At 36.4% G+C, this 19948-nt stretch overlaps 1 protein-coding gene across 5 annotated transcripts in view; it reads left to right on the forward strand.

The window, feature by feature from the left end:
• ARFIP1 (ARF interacting protein 1) overlaps positions 1-19948 on the forward strand; it is a 136529-nt gene that overhangs the window by 50418 nt on the left and 66163 nt on the right. For all 5 annotated transcript variants that reach the window (XM_007466711.1, XM_007466712.1, XM_007466710.1 and 2 more), the window contains exon 3: positions 15831-15939. In XM_007466711.1, coding sequence (XP_007466773.1) covers positions 15831-15939 — 109 coding nt within the window. The remainder of the gene's footprint in view (positions 1-15830; positions 15940-19948) is intronic.

Here is a 19948-nt window from a genome sequence, read left to right on the forward strand (position 1 = left end):
CTGGTTGAAAACTACTGTTTTAGATAGATCATTTTAATGGATTTTTAGAAAATTCCACTGAATTTCACTTATTTTTGGCTCAGCAGTCCTTTGGAAGAAACAAATGTGTTTTCAAGCTTGGGATATGTTTATTTTAATTGCAAGTGTTTTAACTCAGTTTCTAAGCATCCATGGCCCAATATAGGGTGACTGACAGAAGAAAGACTTAAATTCTGAGCACTCAAAGGAAATTTTCACTTTCTGGTATTTGAAAACACTAAGACACACTTGGATATTAAGGAGACTCAAGTTACCATCATTAGACAGTCTACCAGTTACTTTATAAACGTCTATTAATTCAAATAATTTGTTATACCAGGAATTTAGTTAATGATTGCTTCATCTTATTTTTGGTAGCAGCTCCTTTTTGTGAATTTATTCTGCAAACATTTATTGAGTGTCTGTTGTATACCAGGCATTGGGGATATCATCACAACAAAAATGACAGAAATACCTGCCACCAGGGAGTTGATACTCTAATAGACAGTGTAATGAAACCTTTGAGAAAAATGCAACACATACAAAATGATGCATTATTTTGGGGATTCACCTGCCATCTTCCATCTTAAGCCTTAAGCCTGTTCTTTTTTTTTTTTTTTTTTTTTTTGAGCTATAGCTTATACATAGTAAAAAGCACAAATGTTAAGTGTAAAGCTCAACAGAACCACTACCCACATCAAGAAGTAGAACATTTCGAGGTCCTGCCTTACCTGGCTCCCTCTTGCCCTCTTCTAAGCAATATACCTCCCTCCCTTCCAGGGTAATTACTGCTATAATTCTGTTGTCATTGATTGCTTTTGACTCTTCCTAAACTGCATATAAATGGAATCATACAGTGTGTACTCTTTTCTGACTGGCTTTCACTCAACATTATGTCTATAATATTGTTGTTGTTGCTTTGGCAGTATTTAATTCTTTTTCATTGTAATATAGTTTTCCATTGTGTCAATACACCACGATTTGTATGTCCATTCTTCAGTTGATGGATACCTAGGTTGTTTCCAGCCTGTGCCTATTAAGAATAAAGCTGCTGTGACCATTCTTATACAGGTCTTTTGGTGTACATAATCACCTATTTCTGTTGAGTATATACCCTGAGTGAAATTGCCAAGTCATGGTGATGTTTGGGTTTGGTAGATATTGTCACCTAGTTTGCCGAGTGATCAAACCAGCTGACAGTCCTGACAGCAGTGAATAAGTATTATAGTTATTCCGCATCATTACCAATTTTTGATATTGTCATACTTTTAAATTTTAGCCATTCTGATGGAATCATAATGGTTATCTTATTGGGGTTTTAGCATGCATCTCCCTGATGACTAATGATGTTGAGCATATTTTCAGATTATTATTGACTTTGAATATTATCTTTTATGAAGTATCTTTTCAAGTCCTTTGCCCATTTTTCTATTAAGTATATGCCTTTTTCTAATTCATTTGTAGGAGTTCTTTATATGTCCTGGGTATAAGTCATTTGTATGGATGTGTGTATTGCAGATGTTTACCTCCAGTCTGTAACTTGCTTTTGTACTCTATTAATGGTATCTTTAGATGAGCAAAAGTTAATTTTAATGGAGTCCAGTTTATTAGTGTTTCTTTCCCTTTAATGATTTTTGTGACCTTTCTAAGAAATCTTTGCCTGTCCCAGTATCATGAAGATACTCTATCTTCTTCTAAAAGTTTTACTGTTTTACTTCTTACACATAGGTCTGTGATTCATCTTGAATTTTGTGTATGGCGTGATGTAGGGGTCAAGTTTCATTTTCTTTTCTCATATGCATGTGATTTTCATCATTTGTTGAAAAGACTATCCTTTCCCACATAGGGGCCGTTGCTGTTAATCAGGTGATCGTAGATGTGTGGCTCTGCTACTGGGCTGTTTTATTTCTTGGTCTTTTTGTCTATCCTTGCAATAATACCACACTATCTTACCTACTAACTTATTAGAGTAATTAAGTCTGGAGCAAATACTAGCTTCAACCGTGATACCTGGTAGTTAATTCCGCCAGCTTCATTCTTCTGCAGGGTTGCTTTATACCTTAAACCTATTCATGAGTCTTTAGTTAAGAACTTTTATTGCCTTTGAGTAGTACTGAAAAGTTTTTTTTAATCCTTTCAAATTTTAACTTTAGAATAGAGTCTTATTAGAGTGAAGTGAATTAAATCATTATATATCTGTATAAGTTCTTTGCTTATGCAGTCAAAGCCAGTTAACTTGCTGCTTTGTAAGTTTACTTCTTATTTAATGTTTAATTCTCTTTTTGGAGATTCCCCTATAATGTTATTTCATTTTCTATTGGGGGGTAAAGAAGGAAAAAAGGAAATGTTGTTCTGGAGCTCTCCTCTTATTGGATGTGAACTTTACCAGTAGGCAAGACTCCTTAGAAGCAGTAATCCACTTCAAACAGTACACCCCACTTTACCTCCCTAAAGAAATTCAACATCATAAAACTTGTTTCTCTTTGTAGCTGCTCTTATGAACAATATATATCATGAGAGTTTCTTACATATTTAATATTCTTTAAAATAAAACTTGGCTATGTGATCCCTTTTACTATGAGTGAAAACAGTATTTCAAAAGCATCTTTTGACTGTTTTAAATAAATTACACTCAAGATCTGTTAGGCATATATTTACCTACATTTTGGCATACTCCTTTATTTTCCTGAGCAATAAAAGGGAAATCGTATTTAATGTCATATTCATATTTCTCTTTTAATATAGATAAAAGTTCATAAGGAAATGGTGAATAATGTACTGCTCTGCTTAGCATTATATAGACTAATAAAGAGATTTCATGAGAAACTAGCTCATAGCTAAGGGTATTTTACTAATATACATCTTTTATACATATTTGATGTTTAAAATCATACAATACACAACATTGTAAATCAACTATACTTCAATAAAAAATATTGAAAAAATGAAATAAAATCATATAATGGCTTTTATTTAATGCATACTGCATAATGCACTTTAAAAGTATAAAGTCTTGGGGCTTCCCTGGTGGCGCAGTGCTTGAGAGTCCGCCTGCCGATGCAGGAGACGCGGGTTCGTGCCCCGTTTCGGGAGGATCCCACATGCCGCGGAGCGGCTGGGCCCGTGAGCCATGGCCACTGAGCCTGCGCGTCCGGAGCCTGTGCTCCGCAAATGGGAGAGGCCACAACAGTGAGAGGCCCGCATAACGCAAAAAAAAAAAAAAAAAAAAAGTATAAAGTCTTGTATGAAATTAAGATGATGGCTTATTAAGTTGTCATAACTTGGCTGGCCAGTTGGCGTCACTGTGGCCCAGGCAATGAAATTGTAAATGATTCTGTTCACCTTTCTGTGTCTCACTGCCGATGTTTCACTTTTCATTTGATTTCCCTTCTCAGTCTCCTACTACCAGAGGCTCTGGTGGACTTTAACTCAGCATTCACATTGAAATAGAGAATGTAATGGGAGAATTTGTCCTAGAAATTCCCTGGCAGCAGCTTAACATGTGTTAATGTTTCAAGGTTTGTTACTTTTTTTATTAAGATGAGGGGCAACAGCTATACGTAGAGAGGATAGGATAATAATTGTAGTATTATCTCAGTTCTTTACAGCAAAAATATTTTTGCTTCTAAATAAAAAGTAATTGTTATTTTTTAAAGAGTAGTAAAGTTTAATCTCTAAAGAATACAAATTACTCTTTTACTTATAAACTACATATTATTTAATTTATTCTGTTATAGTGCTGGTCAAAATATTAGGTTAGAAATGTGCAATTTGTACCATGAGTTAAAGAAGTGAATATTAGCTCCTTGTGAATTAAGTTGAAACTTCTTGTGAATTAAGTTATATTTGGCAGATTTAGAGAAATTACCTTAGTAAATATAGCTAAAATAAAACTTTTCATGTGGTAGGCCCAAAACTAAAATTCATAATTTAGGTTTTTCCACCTATAGACTTTTTCTCTAGAAAAACCTATATATACAAAGCTACCAAATCTTGTGTTCAATTTGAAGGAGTTTAGGATCCCTTGAACCTTGCAGGTGGATCCTTAGGTTCCCTGTGTTTTAAATACTCCTGATCTACAAGTTTTGAGTTAAATCACAGGATTGTAATCCAGTAGGAATACCTTGAAGATCCCTGTGTCTCACTACTTTATTTTACAACTGAGGAAAAGGGGCCCTGAGGTTGTGATGGAATTACCCATATTAACTCAATGTACCAAAAGCTTATGTGATTGACTGTAAGTACAGTGTGGGCAAGAATGCTTATTCATTACCTTATCTCCAGGGCCTGGCAGCATTGCTGGTACATAATAGATAATCAGGCTTTCATTAAATGTTTAGTGAATGAATGAACAAATGTTAGAACCAGGACTAGAAACACGGTTTCTAGACGTCTATGGAACAACAGGAAGAGATATTATACTCTTAGACTTGACACATCTTTTGTCCTTAATTTTCCACATGCATCATGGTCATCATTGTTGTAGTTGTTGGAATTTTTATTGTTTTGGAAGTTTTTATTGTTATTTTTCTTTTACTCTTTAATTCTTTTGTTAAACTAAGTAGTTTCTCCATTCCCCTGTACTTATTAGTCTGGATAACATACTTTAGCAGTCTAAAGAAGACTTGGGAAAGAATATAAGAATAGAAATTATAAGAACCCTTTTTAGAACATATTTCCTCTCCTCACCTTAATGTCGTAACTGTCCATTTATTTATCTGCTTTTCCCAAGAGCTTGGAATCACTCTGTTTATGGCAGAGACGGTATGTGTACACTGCACAGCTTATGGTTCACAGTAGTTCAGTGAAAGAATGAGTTTCAGTATGACTTAAATTTAACATAATTTCTACTTCAGCCATCCTATCCTAGAGTTTGAGTAGCATCTGATGACAGTTTTTCCCCATACTATATGGTGATACAATATAATGCTTCTGCATTGTCTGAAAAATTTAGTAGCTCTGTCATTGGCAGCATTGATTTTTTTTTTTTTTTTTTTTTTGGTATCCTGGTGTTCCTGTTTTTTTGTTTTTTTAATTCCAGGCATTCTGTATGAAAATGTGTCCAGGTTATTTGTGAGTATACAAAGTGTTATTATTTTCTTCTTTTGTCCCTAACAAGAAGTTACACTATAGGAAGATAGCTTTAATCTTACTAGGAGTTAACTCTTTTGAGTCTAGGTTTCTGTCTTCACGGCATCGGCAGGCGGACTCTCAACCACTGTGCCACCAGGGAAGCCCGGCAGCATTGATTTGATGAGGGCTTTTTCCTAAGGCCAGTTTTTTTACCAGATGTATATCTTAGATCCTTTTAAAGGTATGGCAAATGTTTTTCAGGGGTTGTTTAATCCATGCAAATCTAAATTCATTTTAATATTTACTTTTTTTAAGTATAGAATATATTCTTAGTACTATTACCACAAATTAAGTTTTAAAATATATGTTTATTATATATACATCTATTAAATTAACTCTGGATTCATATTCCTGTTGAAAATTGTGAATAAGTATAATTTTTTAATGAAAAGCCTAAGCCATATGTATCTTAATTATAATTTTTAGATTGCACCTTTATAAACAAATGCTATCGTGGATAAGTGTTTTACTATTTAGGAGAAATTGTTTTGAATGTAGTTATATACAAACGTTTCCATAGTGATAGTCTTTGAATGAGTTCAGCATTTCCTTGATGCAAATTGGTACATCTTAACTTCAGTACTACTTAGAATCTAGACTTTAGTCTAAGATGCAGGGGTTGGGGTGGAACCAAGAGAATAGACAGTAAACTGCCAGAAGATAGTGATGCTCTAAGTTCTTGTTAAATGTTTGTTGAGTGAATGAGAGGGAACTGGAGAGAGAGAGAGAGAGAAATGAGATTGAGATTGTGTGTGTGTGTGTGTGTGTGTGTGTGTGTGTGTGTGTGTGTGTGTGTGTGTTGATAAAATGAAGAAAGTAGGTAAGTCAGGAGATTTGCTGTCTTGATCAACTGGAGTAACAGATATGGGAGGAGATTGTGATCATAAAATAAGTTATTAGATTTAAGATTCCAGAAGTGTTGCTTCCTGAGCAGTGACAAGATCCAAAGAGTGGCCATGGGAGTTCCAGTTGCTTAAGTAGAATTGGGCGTGAAAGGTGAAAGGCATTAGAGATGAAGAAGTTAATGAAATCTGAGACTAAAGTGTAGGTTGGGATGTACTGTATTGGTTGAATATATCTTTTATCTGCCGTCACACTCTTGGCCTCTTGTCCAGCTACAGATCACCAAATCTGAATGAAACTACCAACCTTAGGCTTCCTACAAGCATATTGAGGGGGAAGAAATCATACATCTTTACAGATGGTTATTACTACAACCCATCATTCTGCATCAACATAGGTAGGCAGGCTCATGCAATAGATTTTATTTCATTTTAAGTATTTCACAGTTTGTATTAAAAAAAAATAAAGCAACAGACTACATATCGTGCCATTAGTAGAGTATGTTTTTGATGAGCTGTAAAACTCAGCTTAGACACCTTACATATCACTTTGGAAGTAATTGCAAACTGAACATAGAGTCATTCCCTGAAAGCATGCCCAAAACATTGGGAACACCCAGGATAATGGTAAAAGTTGGGCATAGAGCAGAAGACCTGGATATGCCAAAGCCCTCATTATTGAGGGGGCTGACCGGAAAGAAGGTGGGTGATGGAGGGTCGGTAGGTGGGGCGGCCCGCAAGGGCAGTGAGGTGGGAGTCAGCACTGCACACTACAGCAGAGTTCCTCAGAGTGTAGACAGAGGGTTACCTACATCAGAGTCACCTCACTTACTTGTTTGAAATTCTGACTCCTGGGCTCCACACTTCAGCTTAACCAGAATTAGAACAGGCAGCTAAGAAGAACCTGCATTTTTAGTAGTTTTCTCAGGTGATTCTTATCCAAACCAAAGTTTGAGAACTGGTAGTTAGGAAGTGGAGAGCTGAGAAAATGCTGACCCTCCCTCTACCTGCTTGATAAACAATGTTGGAGAATAGTCCACTTTGACTCAAGATAATTGTAGAGTGTCAGAGAGGCCACCGTGAGGAGGTTAAGGATGTTGCAATATGTTTACAGCAGAATTAGGAATGTGGAGGTCTGTTGAATAACAGCTTTGCTTCTGGCAGATACTCCTTATAAGCAGCTAACTGTTAAAACAACAAAAGGGGGTTTTAAATTACCAAAGTTTATAGAATATTTAACATAAAATTTTCAATTTGTTTCTTTTAAAATTATGTGGATGCTATGGAAGGTTTTATCCATTTTGAAGAATGAGATAAGGTGTTTAAGTTGAGAAAATTAAATGAAGTATTAGTATTATATCTGCTAAATACTAGGAGTACCAAAGAGGAACAAAATAGATGGTCTTAGGGAGCTTACCGTCTTCAGGAGAGAGAATGTAGACAAATAATGTCAATGCTGTGTGAGAAGTGATATGCTAAGCCCAGTATAGCATGGGCTGATAACGGGTACCAACAAGTATGGAAGGATTACCTGAGGAAGTGCTATCCAAGCTGAATCTAAAGGATGAGCCCACCCAATGAAGAAGAGTAAAGAATGGTCCCATCAGAGGAAACTAGAAAGACCTGAAAAAGTTGGGAGACCATAGAATTGAAAATTCACTATTGTTGGAGTGGGTAACGTGGGGGCAGATGTGTGAGAAATGAGGTTGGAGAGTAAGTAGGGACGAGGTCCTGTAAAACCTCAAAACCGTGTGGAGGAGTTTGGACTTTACCTAAAAAGCAATGGAGGACCACTAAAATGAGTAAACACTGAAGTGAGTGCCTCATCACATTCGCATTTTAGAAAGTTGTCTCCGCCTACTGTACAAAGAATGAATTTCAGGGCTGACAAGACTAGAGACAAGGGAGACAGATTGTTCAGGTCACCATGGGAAGAAGGGAAGTGAGACTTCGGAGTTTGCTCTTATAGGGAAACTAGAGGCAGGAAAGAACACCAAGCCATTTTTAAAGATGCAAATAGGAGGAAAACTGGGAAAATATAGTGTAAGAAAACTAGGGAGAAGAGAGTTCATGTAGTTTGTGGAATACTTGGAGAATCCTTACAGATTGTTGGTGGTTACAATGCATGCTTTGCGAATTCCTCCTTTTTAAAAGATTTCTCCTCCTCTCTCTGAGTAAAAGGGGAGAATTCATTAATAAATCTCTAGTTCTTTTTTTTAACATCGTTATTGGAGTATAATTGCTTTACAGTGGTGTGTTAGTTTCTGCTTTATAACAAAGTGAACCAGCTATACATATATCCCCATATCTCCTCCCTCTTGTGTCTCCCTCCCACCCTCCCTATCCCACCCCTCTAGGTGGTCACAAAGCACCGAGCTTAAAATCTCTAGTTCTACTTATATACTGTAGTGTTGTGCATCTTATTGAGCATGTGTATTTTTTTAATTAATTAATTAATTTTATTTTTGGCTGCGTTGGGTCCTCATTGCTGCACACGGGCTTTCTTTTAGTTGCAGCGAGTGGGGGTTACTCTTCATTGCGGTGGGCGGGCTTCTCATTGCAGTGGCTTCTCTTGTTGTGGAGCATGGGCTCTAGGCACACAGGCTTCAGTAGTTGTGACACGCGGGCTCAGTAGTTGTAGCACGCAGGGTCTAGAGCGCAGGCTCAGTAGTTGTGGCGCACGGGCTTAGTTGCTCCGCGGCATGTGGGATCTTCCCGGACCAGGACTCAAACCCGTGTCCCCCGCATTGACAGATGGGATTCTTAACCACTGCGCCACCAGGGAATCCCCAAAGCATGTGTATTTTAAAGCAAATTTGCTGAACATTTGGTGTTCTTTAAGTTAATTTTGCACTAACTTCAGTTCAAAAGTAGATTAGTATGCTAAATTATAAAGTTACATTTTTAACCTCATTCTTATTCTTACCTCTGTTAAAATATGCAAATGGAAGCAAGTTATTTTGGTTGAAAATGAGCATCCCTTCACAGCTTTATGGAAGCTGTAACTACAAGTATTATCTTGTATCCTCTGAAAAGAACTTAAACTATACATGAAACTTTTTTGCCAAAAGCGTTATATTTTATTTTAATTGTTTGAAGATTTATTTATTTTTTTTTTTTTTGCGGTACGCGGGCCTCTCACTGTTGAGGCCTCTCCCGTTGCGGAGCACAGGCTCCGGACGTGCAGGCTCAGCGGCCACGGCTCACGGGCCCAGCCGCTCTGCGGCATGTGGGATCTTCCCGGACCGGGGCACGAACCCGCGTCCCCCCTGCATCGGCAGGCGGACTCTCAACCACTGCGCCACCAGGGAAGCCCTGAAGATTTATTTTTAAAAACTGTTAAATACTCCAGTATTATCCTAGTAGCTTGAATAGAAAATTAACTTCAGGTTTATTACATTTTATTGTGCAGTTGTTAAACATGACTTTGCAAAGTCTTAAACGTTGAGTTGAATATGAGCAATATAAAAATGCAAATTAGGGATTTTACGTTGTTGGTTATAAATGGGCTCATTGTCTCTCAAATATATTCTGGAAACTATAGGAGTAAATGCAGTAACATATATTTTAAAAGTTACTAAGCTAGGCACAACCTTACAACTGAGACACTAAAAGATTAAGGGTTATGTAAAGATACATTTTAAAGTTTTTGTGAACTATGAGGCTAAATTATATTACTTAGAGAATGTGTATTTTACAGAAAGCAGTCAACAAGCTCATAAAATACTGAGTGTTTTCTTACAAGTCACGCATTCCACTCTCATAGCGCATAGCATTTTGTGTTGCAGCAACTTAACTGCCAGATCACTATCAAAATGATAATTCTGTTCACAATCTGAACGGATCTGTACCACTTTTGGTTAGGCTCCTTCTGTTAGTAAGAGTTTAAGCAAAGGAAGGCCTTAGTGTTTTTCAGATTTTACAGCTGTTTTACATAAAGGACACGAGGTTTTTTTCTAGAAGAACTTTTGTTTGTTGAGTAAAGGAAAGGACCCTTGGGAGACCATTGGGAGAGGTTTGAGTGAAATGTAATATCCTCAGACAGCTAGAAGTTGTTTCTTCCAGAGGCCATGCATGACAAGATAGAAGCATCCTTTAACTTTTTAAAAACTTAGGGAATGAGAGGTATCCATCAAATTCCCTATCTAACCTGTTACTCGCTCCCCTCTTCCCAACTACTACTACTATATCTCTTTTCTGGGAATTCACACAATATTTTGTGACAGGACAGATGATTCAAATGAATAATGTTCTTTCAGTTAAGTTCTAAGAATACAGCAAACACAACTCTCCTGGACCTCTGTGCCATTTGTATGTTGTTTATGGTTTTTCATCCTCATATTTTGAGAGATGTCTTTGATACTTTTTTCCTTAAGGAGAGCTAAAAAGCTGTCAAGACTTGGAGCAAAGCAATATCCAGGGAAACCACTCTATAAATAATTGACCTTAATAACCAAACTCGCAGAGTTTAAGAAATATCTTGGTGCTTTGACATTATTTATTTTGTAAATGATGTATTTGTCTTTTAGAGATAAAAAATTATCTGGTTTTATGTAAATATGAATAGAAGTATCAGTAATATTTAAAACTGGAAACCATTGATTTAGTACATTAGTATATTAAAAAATAAACTGGGAAGGTAAAGATCATTTATTCAGCAAAATGAACAGACTCAGAGATTTGGTTTAAAAATAAGAAGTAAATAAAACTGAGTGTAAAGAGTGTTTTCTTTTTAATTCTAAGTGCTCTCCAAAACAATACACAGATGAAAAGGATGTTGTCCTGTGACAAGAGGTTTTACGTGACATTAGGAAATAAGTGAAATGGAATGAAAGTTATCTGTTTTGTACCAGTAGGAAATTACAAGTTGAGAATATATTTGCATTAGTGTGTTTAAACTAGTGAGCAGATTCTGCAATGATTTTTAAAAGGTATTTTTAAAGAATTTTTTTAAGAAAACATACTAGCTAAAATAAATTGAGTCTCTAACAAATTGCTTGTGTCTGTTTACATTTACTATACATTACAGTTAATAGTGTGTCTTGAAGCTTAGTTCTATTTCTGTGTTCCTGTTTTCTCATCTATAAAATAGTAGTGATAGTACTACTAAATGAGATAATATTAGGCAGTTCTTGCTTTGTATAGTTCCAAAATGCATTAATTTTGGTTACTGTGGTTTAATTAAATAATATCTGTCCCCAACAACACAGCTCAGATTTCTGTCACCACAGTGTATTAACTGTAGTTGTATAAAGTATAAACTTCACTGCTAGCACTTAAGTTCAAAAATCACCATGTGAATGATGTTGCATATCATGATTATTGAGTAATCACGTCACTTTCAAAGTCTCTTGGTGATTGGTCACTGTATCTGTTATTTATTTCATACACAGACAGCAAATCATGTGGTTCTGTTATCACCTTATCTCCTGGTCATAAACCCATGTGGCATTTTACAGAAGTGGATAATCAAAAGGGAATGGGTAAACAAAGAAGTGCAGCAAAGTAATGAAAAGTGATAACATAAATTCAAACCAAACCTAAACGGGGTGGGGGGGCTTCCCTGGTGGCACAGTGGTTAAGAATCCACCTGCCAATGCAGGGGACACGGGTTCGAGCCCTGGTCTGGGAAGATCCCACATGCCGTGGAACAGCTAAGCCCGTTCACCACAACTACTGAGCCTGTGCTCTAGAGCCCATGAGCCACAACTACTGAGCCTGTGCTCTAGAGCCAGCGAACCACAACTACTGAAGCCCGTGCGCCTAGAGCCCATGCTCTGCAACAAGAGAAACCACCACAGTGAAAAGCCCGTGCACCTCAATGAAAAGTAGCCCCTGCTCACTGCAACTAGAGAAAGCCCGCACACAGCAGCGAAGACCCAACGCAGCCAAAAATAAATAAATAAATTTATTTTTTAAAAAAAATACCCCAGCAAAACCTAAATGGGACTTCCCTGGCTGGCGGTCCAGTGGTTAAGACTTCGAAATTCCACTGCAGGGGGCGTGGGTTTAATCCCTGGTAGGGGAACTAAGATCCATGTGCCCCGCAGTGTGGCGAAAAGCAAAATAAACCTAAACGGAGTTGTGGAAGAAATAACTGACCCACAGGCATGTTGACACTGCCACTGTTTGAGAGACTCTAGATCTGAGCCAGAAGAACTTAGTGAAGGCTAACTTAACAACATAAGCAAGGAAAGAGTTTTTTAAAGTTTTGACAAGAATTTTTGAAGATAATGGAATAATCAGTTTTTCCCATTAACCACTTTGCACGGTTTCTACTTGCTTGGTCATTTTTATGGTCTTGATCTTGCCCTGTCATGCAGAGTGAAGACTGCCTGTACATAAAGTGCTTAGAACAATCCCTGGCACATAGTAAGTGCTCGAGAAATGTTTGCTATTGTAATTATTAGTGATAGCACTAATTAGTTGTAAAGATGATTGTAGTAGGGGAGACGGATGGCCAGCTTAACTGAGTGCCTAAAAATATGTACTGGGTATCTCGCCCATATTATCTCGTCTAATTGTCGTAGTACTGTGGGGTAATTTTGATCCTCTCTTTACAGCTGAGCTAACAGGAGCTAGAACGTTTTTAAGTACTTACCCAGGATCACGTAGCCACTAAATATTGATAGGAAAGTAGTATTCAAATGAGGCCATCTGAATTATCCTTCCAGGTCTTTCATGTTTCTAGTAATAGTTGATACTTGATGAGACTATCACAAACTTTAAAAAGTGATTTTAGAGTCTTTGCTGTTGATAAACATTTTTAAGGTTTGCCATACAAAATTCAAAAGGTGATTTCACGGGGAGCTCTAATTAGGGTGAAGAAAGCAAGAATCAATCTTTCAGCTTACTTGTATTTACTGTTATGTTATTGTGCTTTTATTTTATGTTTATTAGTTTTTGTCCTCATAATGATTAGCAGTGAGATCCTTAAATTTTTTTTTTAATTATGTCATAGCTTTGCTTATAACAAATCATTGGAATGGGTACTTTTTTTTTTTTTTTACAGGCCAATTCAAAGAAATGTCCCTGGTAAAACTAATGTTAATTAGTTTTCTCATTTGGAGTAGACATATCATCTCCATTGGATTATCCAACAGAAAGTTTGCCTTTGATCTTTTTGGTCTTGCTAGTGAAAAACTCTAGATGTTAAGTGTACATTGGTTTTACCACTTTTTTAAATGTTTTTATCAAATATTGAATATAAAAGAGTGTTGATACAATATGTATAAGATATAAAGAGTAACTATACACATAAAAGTCATACAGATTGGAAAGGAAGAGGTAAAACTATCTCTATTTGCAGACAACATAACCTTGTATATAGAAAATCCTGAGGAATCCACACACAAAAAAACCTTTTAAAAATAATAAGTTCAGCATAGTTGAAGGATAGAAGAGCAATATGCAAAGCTCAATTTTATTTCTAAACTCTAGGAATAAATAATCCAAAAATAAATTTAAGAAAACAGTTGCAGGGCTTCCCTGGTGGCGCAGTGGTTGAGAGTCCACCTGCCGATGCAGGGGACACGGGTTCGTGCCCCGGTCCGGGAGGATCCCACATGCCGCGGAGCGGCTGGGCCTGTGAGCCGTGGCCGCTGAGCCTGCGCGTCTGGAGCCTGTGCTCCGCGACGGGAGAGGCCACAACAGTGAGAGGCCCACGTACCGCAAAATAAATAAATAAATAAGTAAATAAATAAAATTAAAAAAAAAAAAGAAAACAGTTGCATTTACAGTAGCATCAAAAATAAGAAAATACTCAGGAATATATACAAAACTTGTACCCTAAAAACTATAGAACATTGAGGAAAGAAGTTAAAAAAGATCTAAATAAATTAAAGGACATCTCATGCTCATGGATCAGAAGACTTAATTTGTTAAGATGGGAGTCTCCCTAAATTGATCAGATTCAACACAGTCTCTATCAAGATCCCAGCTGGCTTTTTTTTGTAGAAATTGACAAACTGATCATATGTAAATGGCTCACTCCCTCATTTTGTTCAGAATTCTGCCCACATCTTACCTCTTCAGAGAGACCTTCCCTGAATATCCCATCTAAAGTAGCACCATTTGCCTGTCACTCTGTATCCCTCTTATCCTGCCTTAAAAAAATAACAAACACACTTACAACTTATTACCCTTGAACAATGGGTTGGGTGCCCACCCTCCCCACAGGCAAATTTTTGTGTAACTTTTCCTTTGGCCCTGCTTATCCACGATTTGGCATCTGAGGAGTCAACCACCTCGGATCTTGTAGTACTGTGGTACAAGCATATTTATTGAAAAAAATCAGCATATAAGGGGATGCAGTTCAAACCTGTGTTTTTCAAGGATCTACTGTACTTACTAACAGCACCTCTTATTACCTGAGATACATTTATTTACTGTCCATCTCCTCCTTCCCCTATACCTCACATGAGTCTGATGGGCAGAGACCATCTGTTTCCTACAGTGCTTATCTGTAGTGTCTAGAGGACTGGCTGTCATAACTTGGTGCTCATTAAATGTTGATTCAATAAATCCTTTATGTTCCAGAGCTCAAGCAGTACTTTCTCTTTTCCTATTCGATTTTCATGGACTTAGTCCCTATTGTGAATTCCTCTGATACTTATTGTCTTTACTTTGGCACCAAGTTCAACTTTTGTATTAATGTTTGTGTATGTTGTCTCTCCGGTGAGGCAAGTACTGTACCTTATGTTATCTTTTTCTTTGCCCAGCAGGTCTAACATAGTAAGAATAAGCAGATACTCATTAAATTAAATTTTAAAATAAGCCTATTGCTGTATCAACTTCTTAATCTGTATGGTGTTGTCATAAGTCCTTTAGTTTATTCAACAAATTCATTTATTCATCCAACAAATATTTATTGAATATAATAAATAAATTATATTTATTTATCACTAGCTACTTAATGATAACTGCTGTGAGAAGAATAAAACAGGGTAAGCAGAATAGGGAGTTCAGTGTGAAGGCTGCAGGAGTTTCAAATGATAACTGTACATTATATGTGGTGGAATAGAGTATTAAGAAAGGACCTCAAAGACGTTTATCTTTTAGTGCATCGCTAACTTGTCATTGTTGTGAAAAACCAGTAGGATCCATTCATAGACTCTGATTATGAAAATTGGGTAATTCCTCATATCCAAGCCAGAGGACAGAAAGGACTTCTAATTGGAAATCTGTGTTTCGTGGCTTTTTCTCTTTTCTTTTACTATAAGACTGAATGTCAAATATTATATTTATTACCATTAAAAGCTAAATTGCAGTTAGGTTGGCTAATATAATTTATATTATAGGTTGGTTTAATAGAAATCTAAATAACAAGAAATTTTCTTTACCTCAACCTTTATCTCACCCTGACTGAGGTGAGAGAAGCCCTGTTTACTTAGCTAACCTGGAAATCAAAGGGAAGTTTAATTTTGCAAATGAATGATTTGTTTATACTGAACATTAGCCAGGCTCATCATGATTATATTAGACATCAGTGAGTTTTCTAATGTTAGACTTGACTTTTTAATCTTAACTCTACTCTTTAAAATGATTTTCCTGACGTATCAGTGGATTAGAAATTTGAAATTGAATTTTAATATCTGCCTGATGCTTAGTTCTAAAATGATGAAAGTATTTGATATACACTGTATCTCTTAATAGCAAATCTTACTGAGTTTGCTGTTGATTATACATCATTACAGAACACTGTGACAGCATAAGGGAATACTACATAGTAGAGAGAAAAAACAGTTTAAGGTGGATTAAAAGGACATAGTTATGCTGAAATGTTATGTGATGTGAGATTTTTTACAAGATTTTCTCTTTTATTTAAATGTTGCTAAGGATTTGAAGCATTCATTACCAGCTGGACTTGGTCTCTCAGAAACCCAAATCACGTCTCATGGCTTTGAAAGTACCAAAGAGGGGGTTATTGAAGCAGGAGCATTTCAAGGTAAGGAACCCATTATTTTTAAAGATGGCTGGGGTGGAGCCTTTATTAATAAAGTATGAGGATTGAGCCCTTTAATTCCGTGATAAAACACTGATTATAAGCATAATCCTTTTTCTCTTCAATTTAAATAATTTAAGAATTGTTTAGTAGTCATCTCTATATAAATAGATCAATGTGCATAACTGCACTGATTATTACTTAAGAATTGGTTTTAAAATACTGAAATAAAAACTCAAAAATTATGTCAAGAATGCATATTTAAATTATTTTAGGGGTAACCACAAAATTTATAGGTCAGTATTGATTTGTATAAATACATATTTCCTGTTTCATAGCAATTAGGAAAATGAAACTTTTATTTTTCTTACTACACATGATGTGTAGGAGGTCTCCAAGACCACCCTCAGATTCAGTAATTTCCTAAGAGGACTAACAGGACTCAGTCTATAGTCATACTGTAGGCTATGATTATTACAGCAAAAGTATACCGAGCACAGTTAGCAAAGGCAAAGGATGCCTGAGGCGAAGTCTAGGGAAACTGGGCATAAGCTTGCAAGGATCTTTTCCCGGTTCGGTCACACAGGACATGCTTAATTCCCCCAGCAGAGCTGTGACAACAAATGTGAAATGTTGCTAACGAGGGAAGGTAATTAGAGCCTCAATGCCCAGAGTCTTTACTGGAGATTGCTTGCTCACATAGGCACCTTCTGTGAGCACGTGCCCAGATTCCAGACTCCCAGAAGAAAAGCGTAAACCACATTGTTTGTATAAACAGTTTAGGCATAGTGAGCAAGTCTTACCATTTTGGGAATGGAGGGAATCACCCCAAAATTAAAGTTCTCAGATGCCAGCCAAGGGCCAATCTTCTGTAAGCTGGTCTTTTTAAGGATAAGTAGTTAGACCTACTATGTTAGCTCTTTTCTGCACACATCCCATGTATATATGTCTATTTTTAATATAAAGAAAAATGCTTCCTTTTTTAATGCTCTTGCCTATAATAACATTTTTTAGGTATTCTTTCATTTTCACACAAGTGAAAGAAAGTAAAATCATGTGGAAATTTGGACGTGAAAATGGATCGTTTTCTCAACAGAGCTGTAGTTAAAGTAGTAATAGTTGATGTTCAATGAAGAATTTTAATTTTAATATTGCGTTATAATTTCACAAAATAAAAAAGATATCTCCATGCCTTTGTAATCCTTAGCCATCTTGCAGATAATACTATTCTATATTTTTATTATACTAATAGCCAATACTTCAGTCAGAAACAACTTATATTTTGGGACTTACCTAGTGGTCCAGTAGTTAAGACTCTGCGATCCCAATGCAGGGGGGCCTGGGTTTGATCCCTGGTCGGGGAACTAGATCCCACATGCTGCAACTAAAGATCCTGCATGCTGCAACTAAAGATCCCACACGCAGCAAAGAAGAGCCCGTGTGCTGCAGCTAAGACCCGACGCAGCCAAATAAATAAATAAATATTTTTTTAAAAACCTGTATTTTGAAATATATTCTTTGTTACATGGATCCTGGAAATAGGCATTTAGGATAACCTAGTATAATATCCTCTGCTCTAGGCTGTAAAATGAGTGGGCTACCTACTGACATTATTTTTTTTTCGTTTTTCATTCTTATGTTCAGAAAAATAAAGATATAGAAAGGGAGCATACATGTCAGCATCTCCGTAGTCATTGCATAGCATTGTGGTATTATTCTCTAGGGGATAACTTTGAATTTGAAAAGGTTGACTGATTGCTTAAAATTATGAGTGCTTAAAGATATAAGGCTTACTTTGCATAATGTGACATCATTTTTGCACCAGTCACCAATTTCTAAATTTAAATGTCAATATAGAATAAAAAGAAAAACTTTTACAATTAAGATATTTTAAGTATTTTCAGTGAAATTATTTAGCTGGTGTTTGGTTTTATTCTTTCTCCCTTAATCAGAATAGTATTATACAATAATCGAAATCAGCTGGCCATTGCAACCTGCTGTGCATGAGCATGAAAATGCCAGTCACTTTCACTTGCTTATAGATCCATCCTAATCCTTCAAATTGGAATCAAAAATGTTTCATGATAATGGCAGTAATTTATGTCTCTTTGAATTGACTTTGTAAAACACTTTTTTAACGCAAACTGCGTTATCAGTATATGAAAAAGATAATCATTCTGCCATACTCAGATTAGTTGAGCATTTATTGGAAAGTTGTAGTTGTTTTAAGTGCCCTTGTTTTTGTTTTGTTTTGTTTCTTATAAATTTTTTTATTTATTTCTTTTTGGCTACATTGGGTCTTTGTTGCTGCGCGTGGGCTTTCTCTACTTGCGGTGAGCGGGGGCTACTCTTCGTTGCGGTGTGCAGGCTTCTCATTGTGGTGGCTTCTCTTGTTGCAGAGCACGGGCTCTAGGCACACGGGCTCAGTAGTTGTGGCGCATGGGCTTAGTTGCTCCGCAACATGTGGGATCTTCCCAGTGCAGGGCTCGAACCCGTGTCTCCTGCATTGGCAGGCGGATTCTTAACCACTGCGCCACCAGGGAAGCCTTAAGTGCCCTTATTTGAAGACATACATAGATAAGTTGGAATGAGCATGATTTTCTCATGTTTAAAATTTAGTAAATAGGTCTTATGAAAAAATATTAGGAGTTGGGGCTATGTTAGCTCTCTGGAGAAATGACTGAATGATAACTTTAAATGACTATTACCCTTGACTTTTCCATCTCTAGAGCAAATTTAGAAGAAATGATACTTAAGTTCAGCCTAACAACAAGAAATACTGAAATCTGCCCAGCAAATACACTGTAGAATCAATACTAGTAGAAATCATGAATAAATCAACTTATAAGAGTGAGGTATACTTGGTATCTGAGTTTTGTTTTAATGGGGTTTTGATCATTGCATTACACATATTCATATTCCTAGATTTCTGCTGTTGAGAGAAAACAGAGCAAACTCCCCAAATTTAGTCAATTAGCAAAAACATAGAGTTTTAAGAATTATTTTTTGTTGGAATGATTTACTTATTTATTGTGAATGATTTTAGTAACTAATTGAGTCTAAATTAGTGGTTTAAAGGTTTGAAGATACAGAGAATAATTACCCTTGAGCAAACAGTTGAAGGTACACACTTACCTCAGCACCATGTCTTTTGCTACTTTAGTTTGGAAAGTTCTGTATCATTTGTTACATATATTACACATATCTCATGTTATGTCATGGATTATCTCTTATGTAAGATTAATAAACAGTGATAACCAGAACAACAGAGCTCTGTTCCTGGGATCATCAAGAAATGGAACTACAGTAGTCCTCTTTTATTTAACACTTCCTTATATAATAGAAACCCTTGTGCCTAGGATAGTAGAGATAGTCTTTGTTTAAAATGGTGATTGAACTGGATAACATTAAATGCCTTCCAACTCAACAAGTAATTTATGGATTCGTGTTTTCTGTATTGAATTTAATAATGGAGACATTATGGTGTGGATTTGGAACATCTGAGTCTCTAATAAGAAGCTGTTTTAACCTCTCTGCACCTCATTTCTCCTGTAGTTTAATGTCAGACTAGTTGATTTCCGTTGTCCCTTCCAATTTTCTTGTTTTGTTTTTTTGTTTGTTTGTTTTGGCCGAGCGGCATGTGGGATCTTAGTTCCCTGACCAGGGATTGAACCTGTGCCCTCTGCATTGGGAGCGCACAGTCTTAACCACTGGACCACCAAGGAAGTCCCCTTCCAGTTTTAAATTTTATGGCTCAACAGATTTTTTTTTTTTAAAAGACAGGTATCTCTCACTTTGAAAGGTAGCACCAGCCTATTTAGATCTATTGCATGTTTGGATTTTAACATTAGATCCAGTCCAGATTAAGGTTTTTATATTATTAAACCTGGTGGCTGTTTCTGATCAGAACTTAGTATATCTGGGATATGAGAAAGTTGACGTTGATTCTTATTAGAAAATTTTAATTATAAATTTTGATACATTATGTGTTTTCTAGAGAACTGGGAAAGAG

Source organism: Lipotes vexillifer, unplaced genomic scaffold (assembly GCF_000442215.2).
Source record: "Lipotes vexillifer unplaced genomic scaffold, Lipotes_vexillifer_v1.1 scaffold498, whole genome shotgun sequence".
Lineage (NCBI taxonomy): Eukaryota > Metazoa > Chordata > Mammalia > Artiodactyla > Lipotidae > Lipotes > Lipotes vexillifer.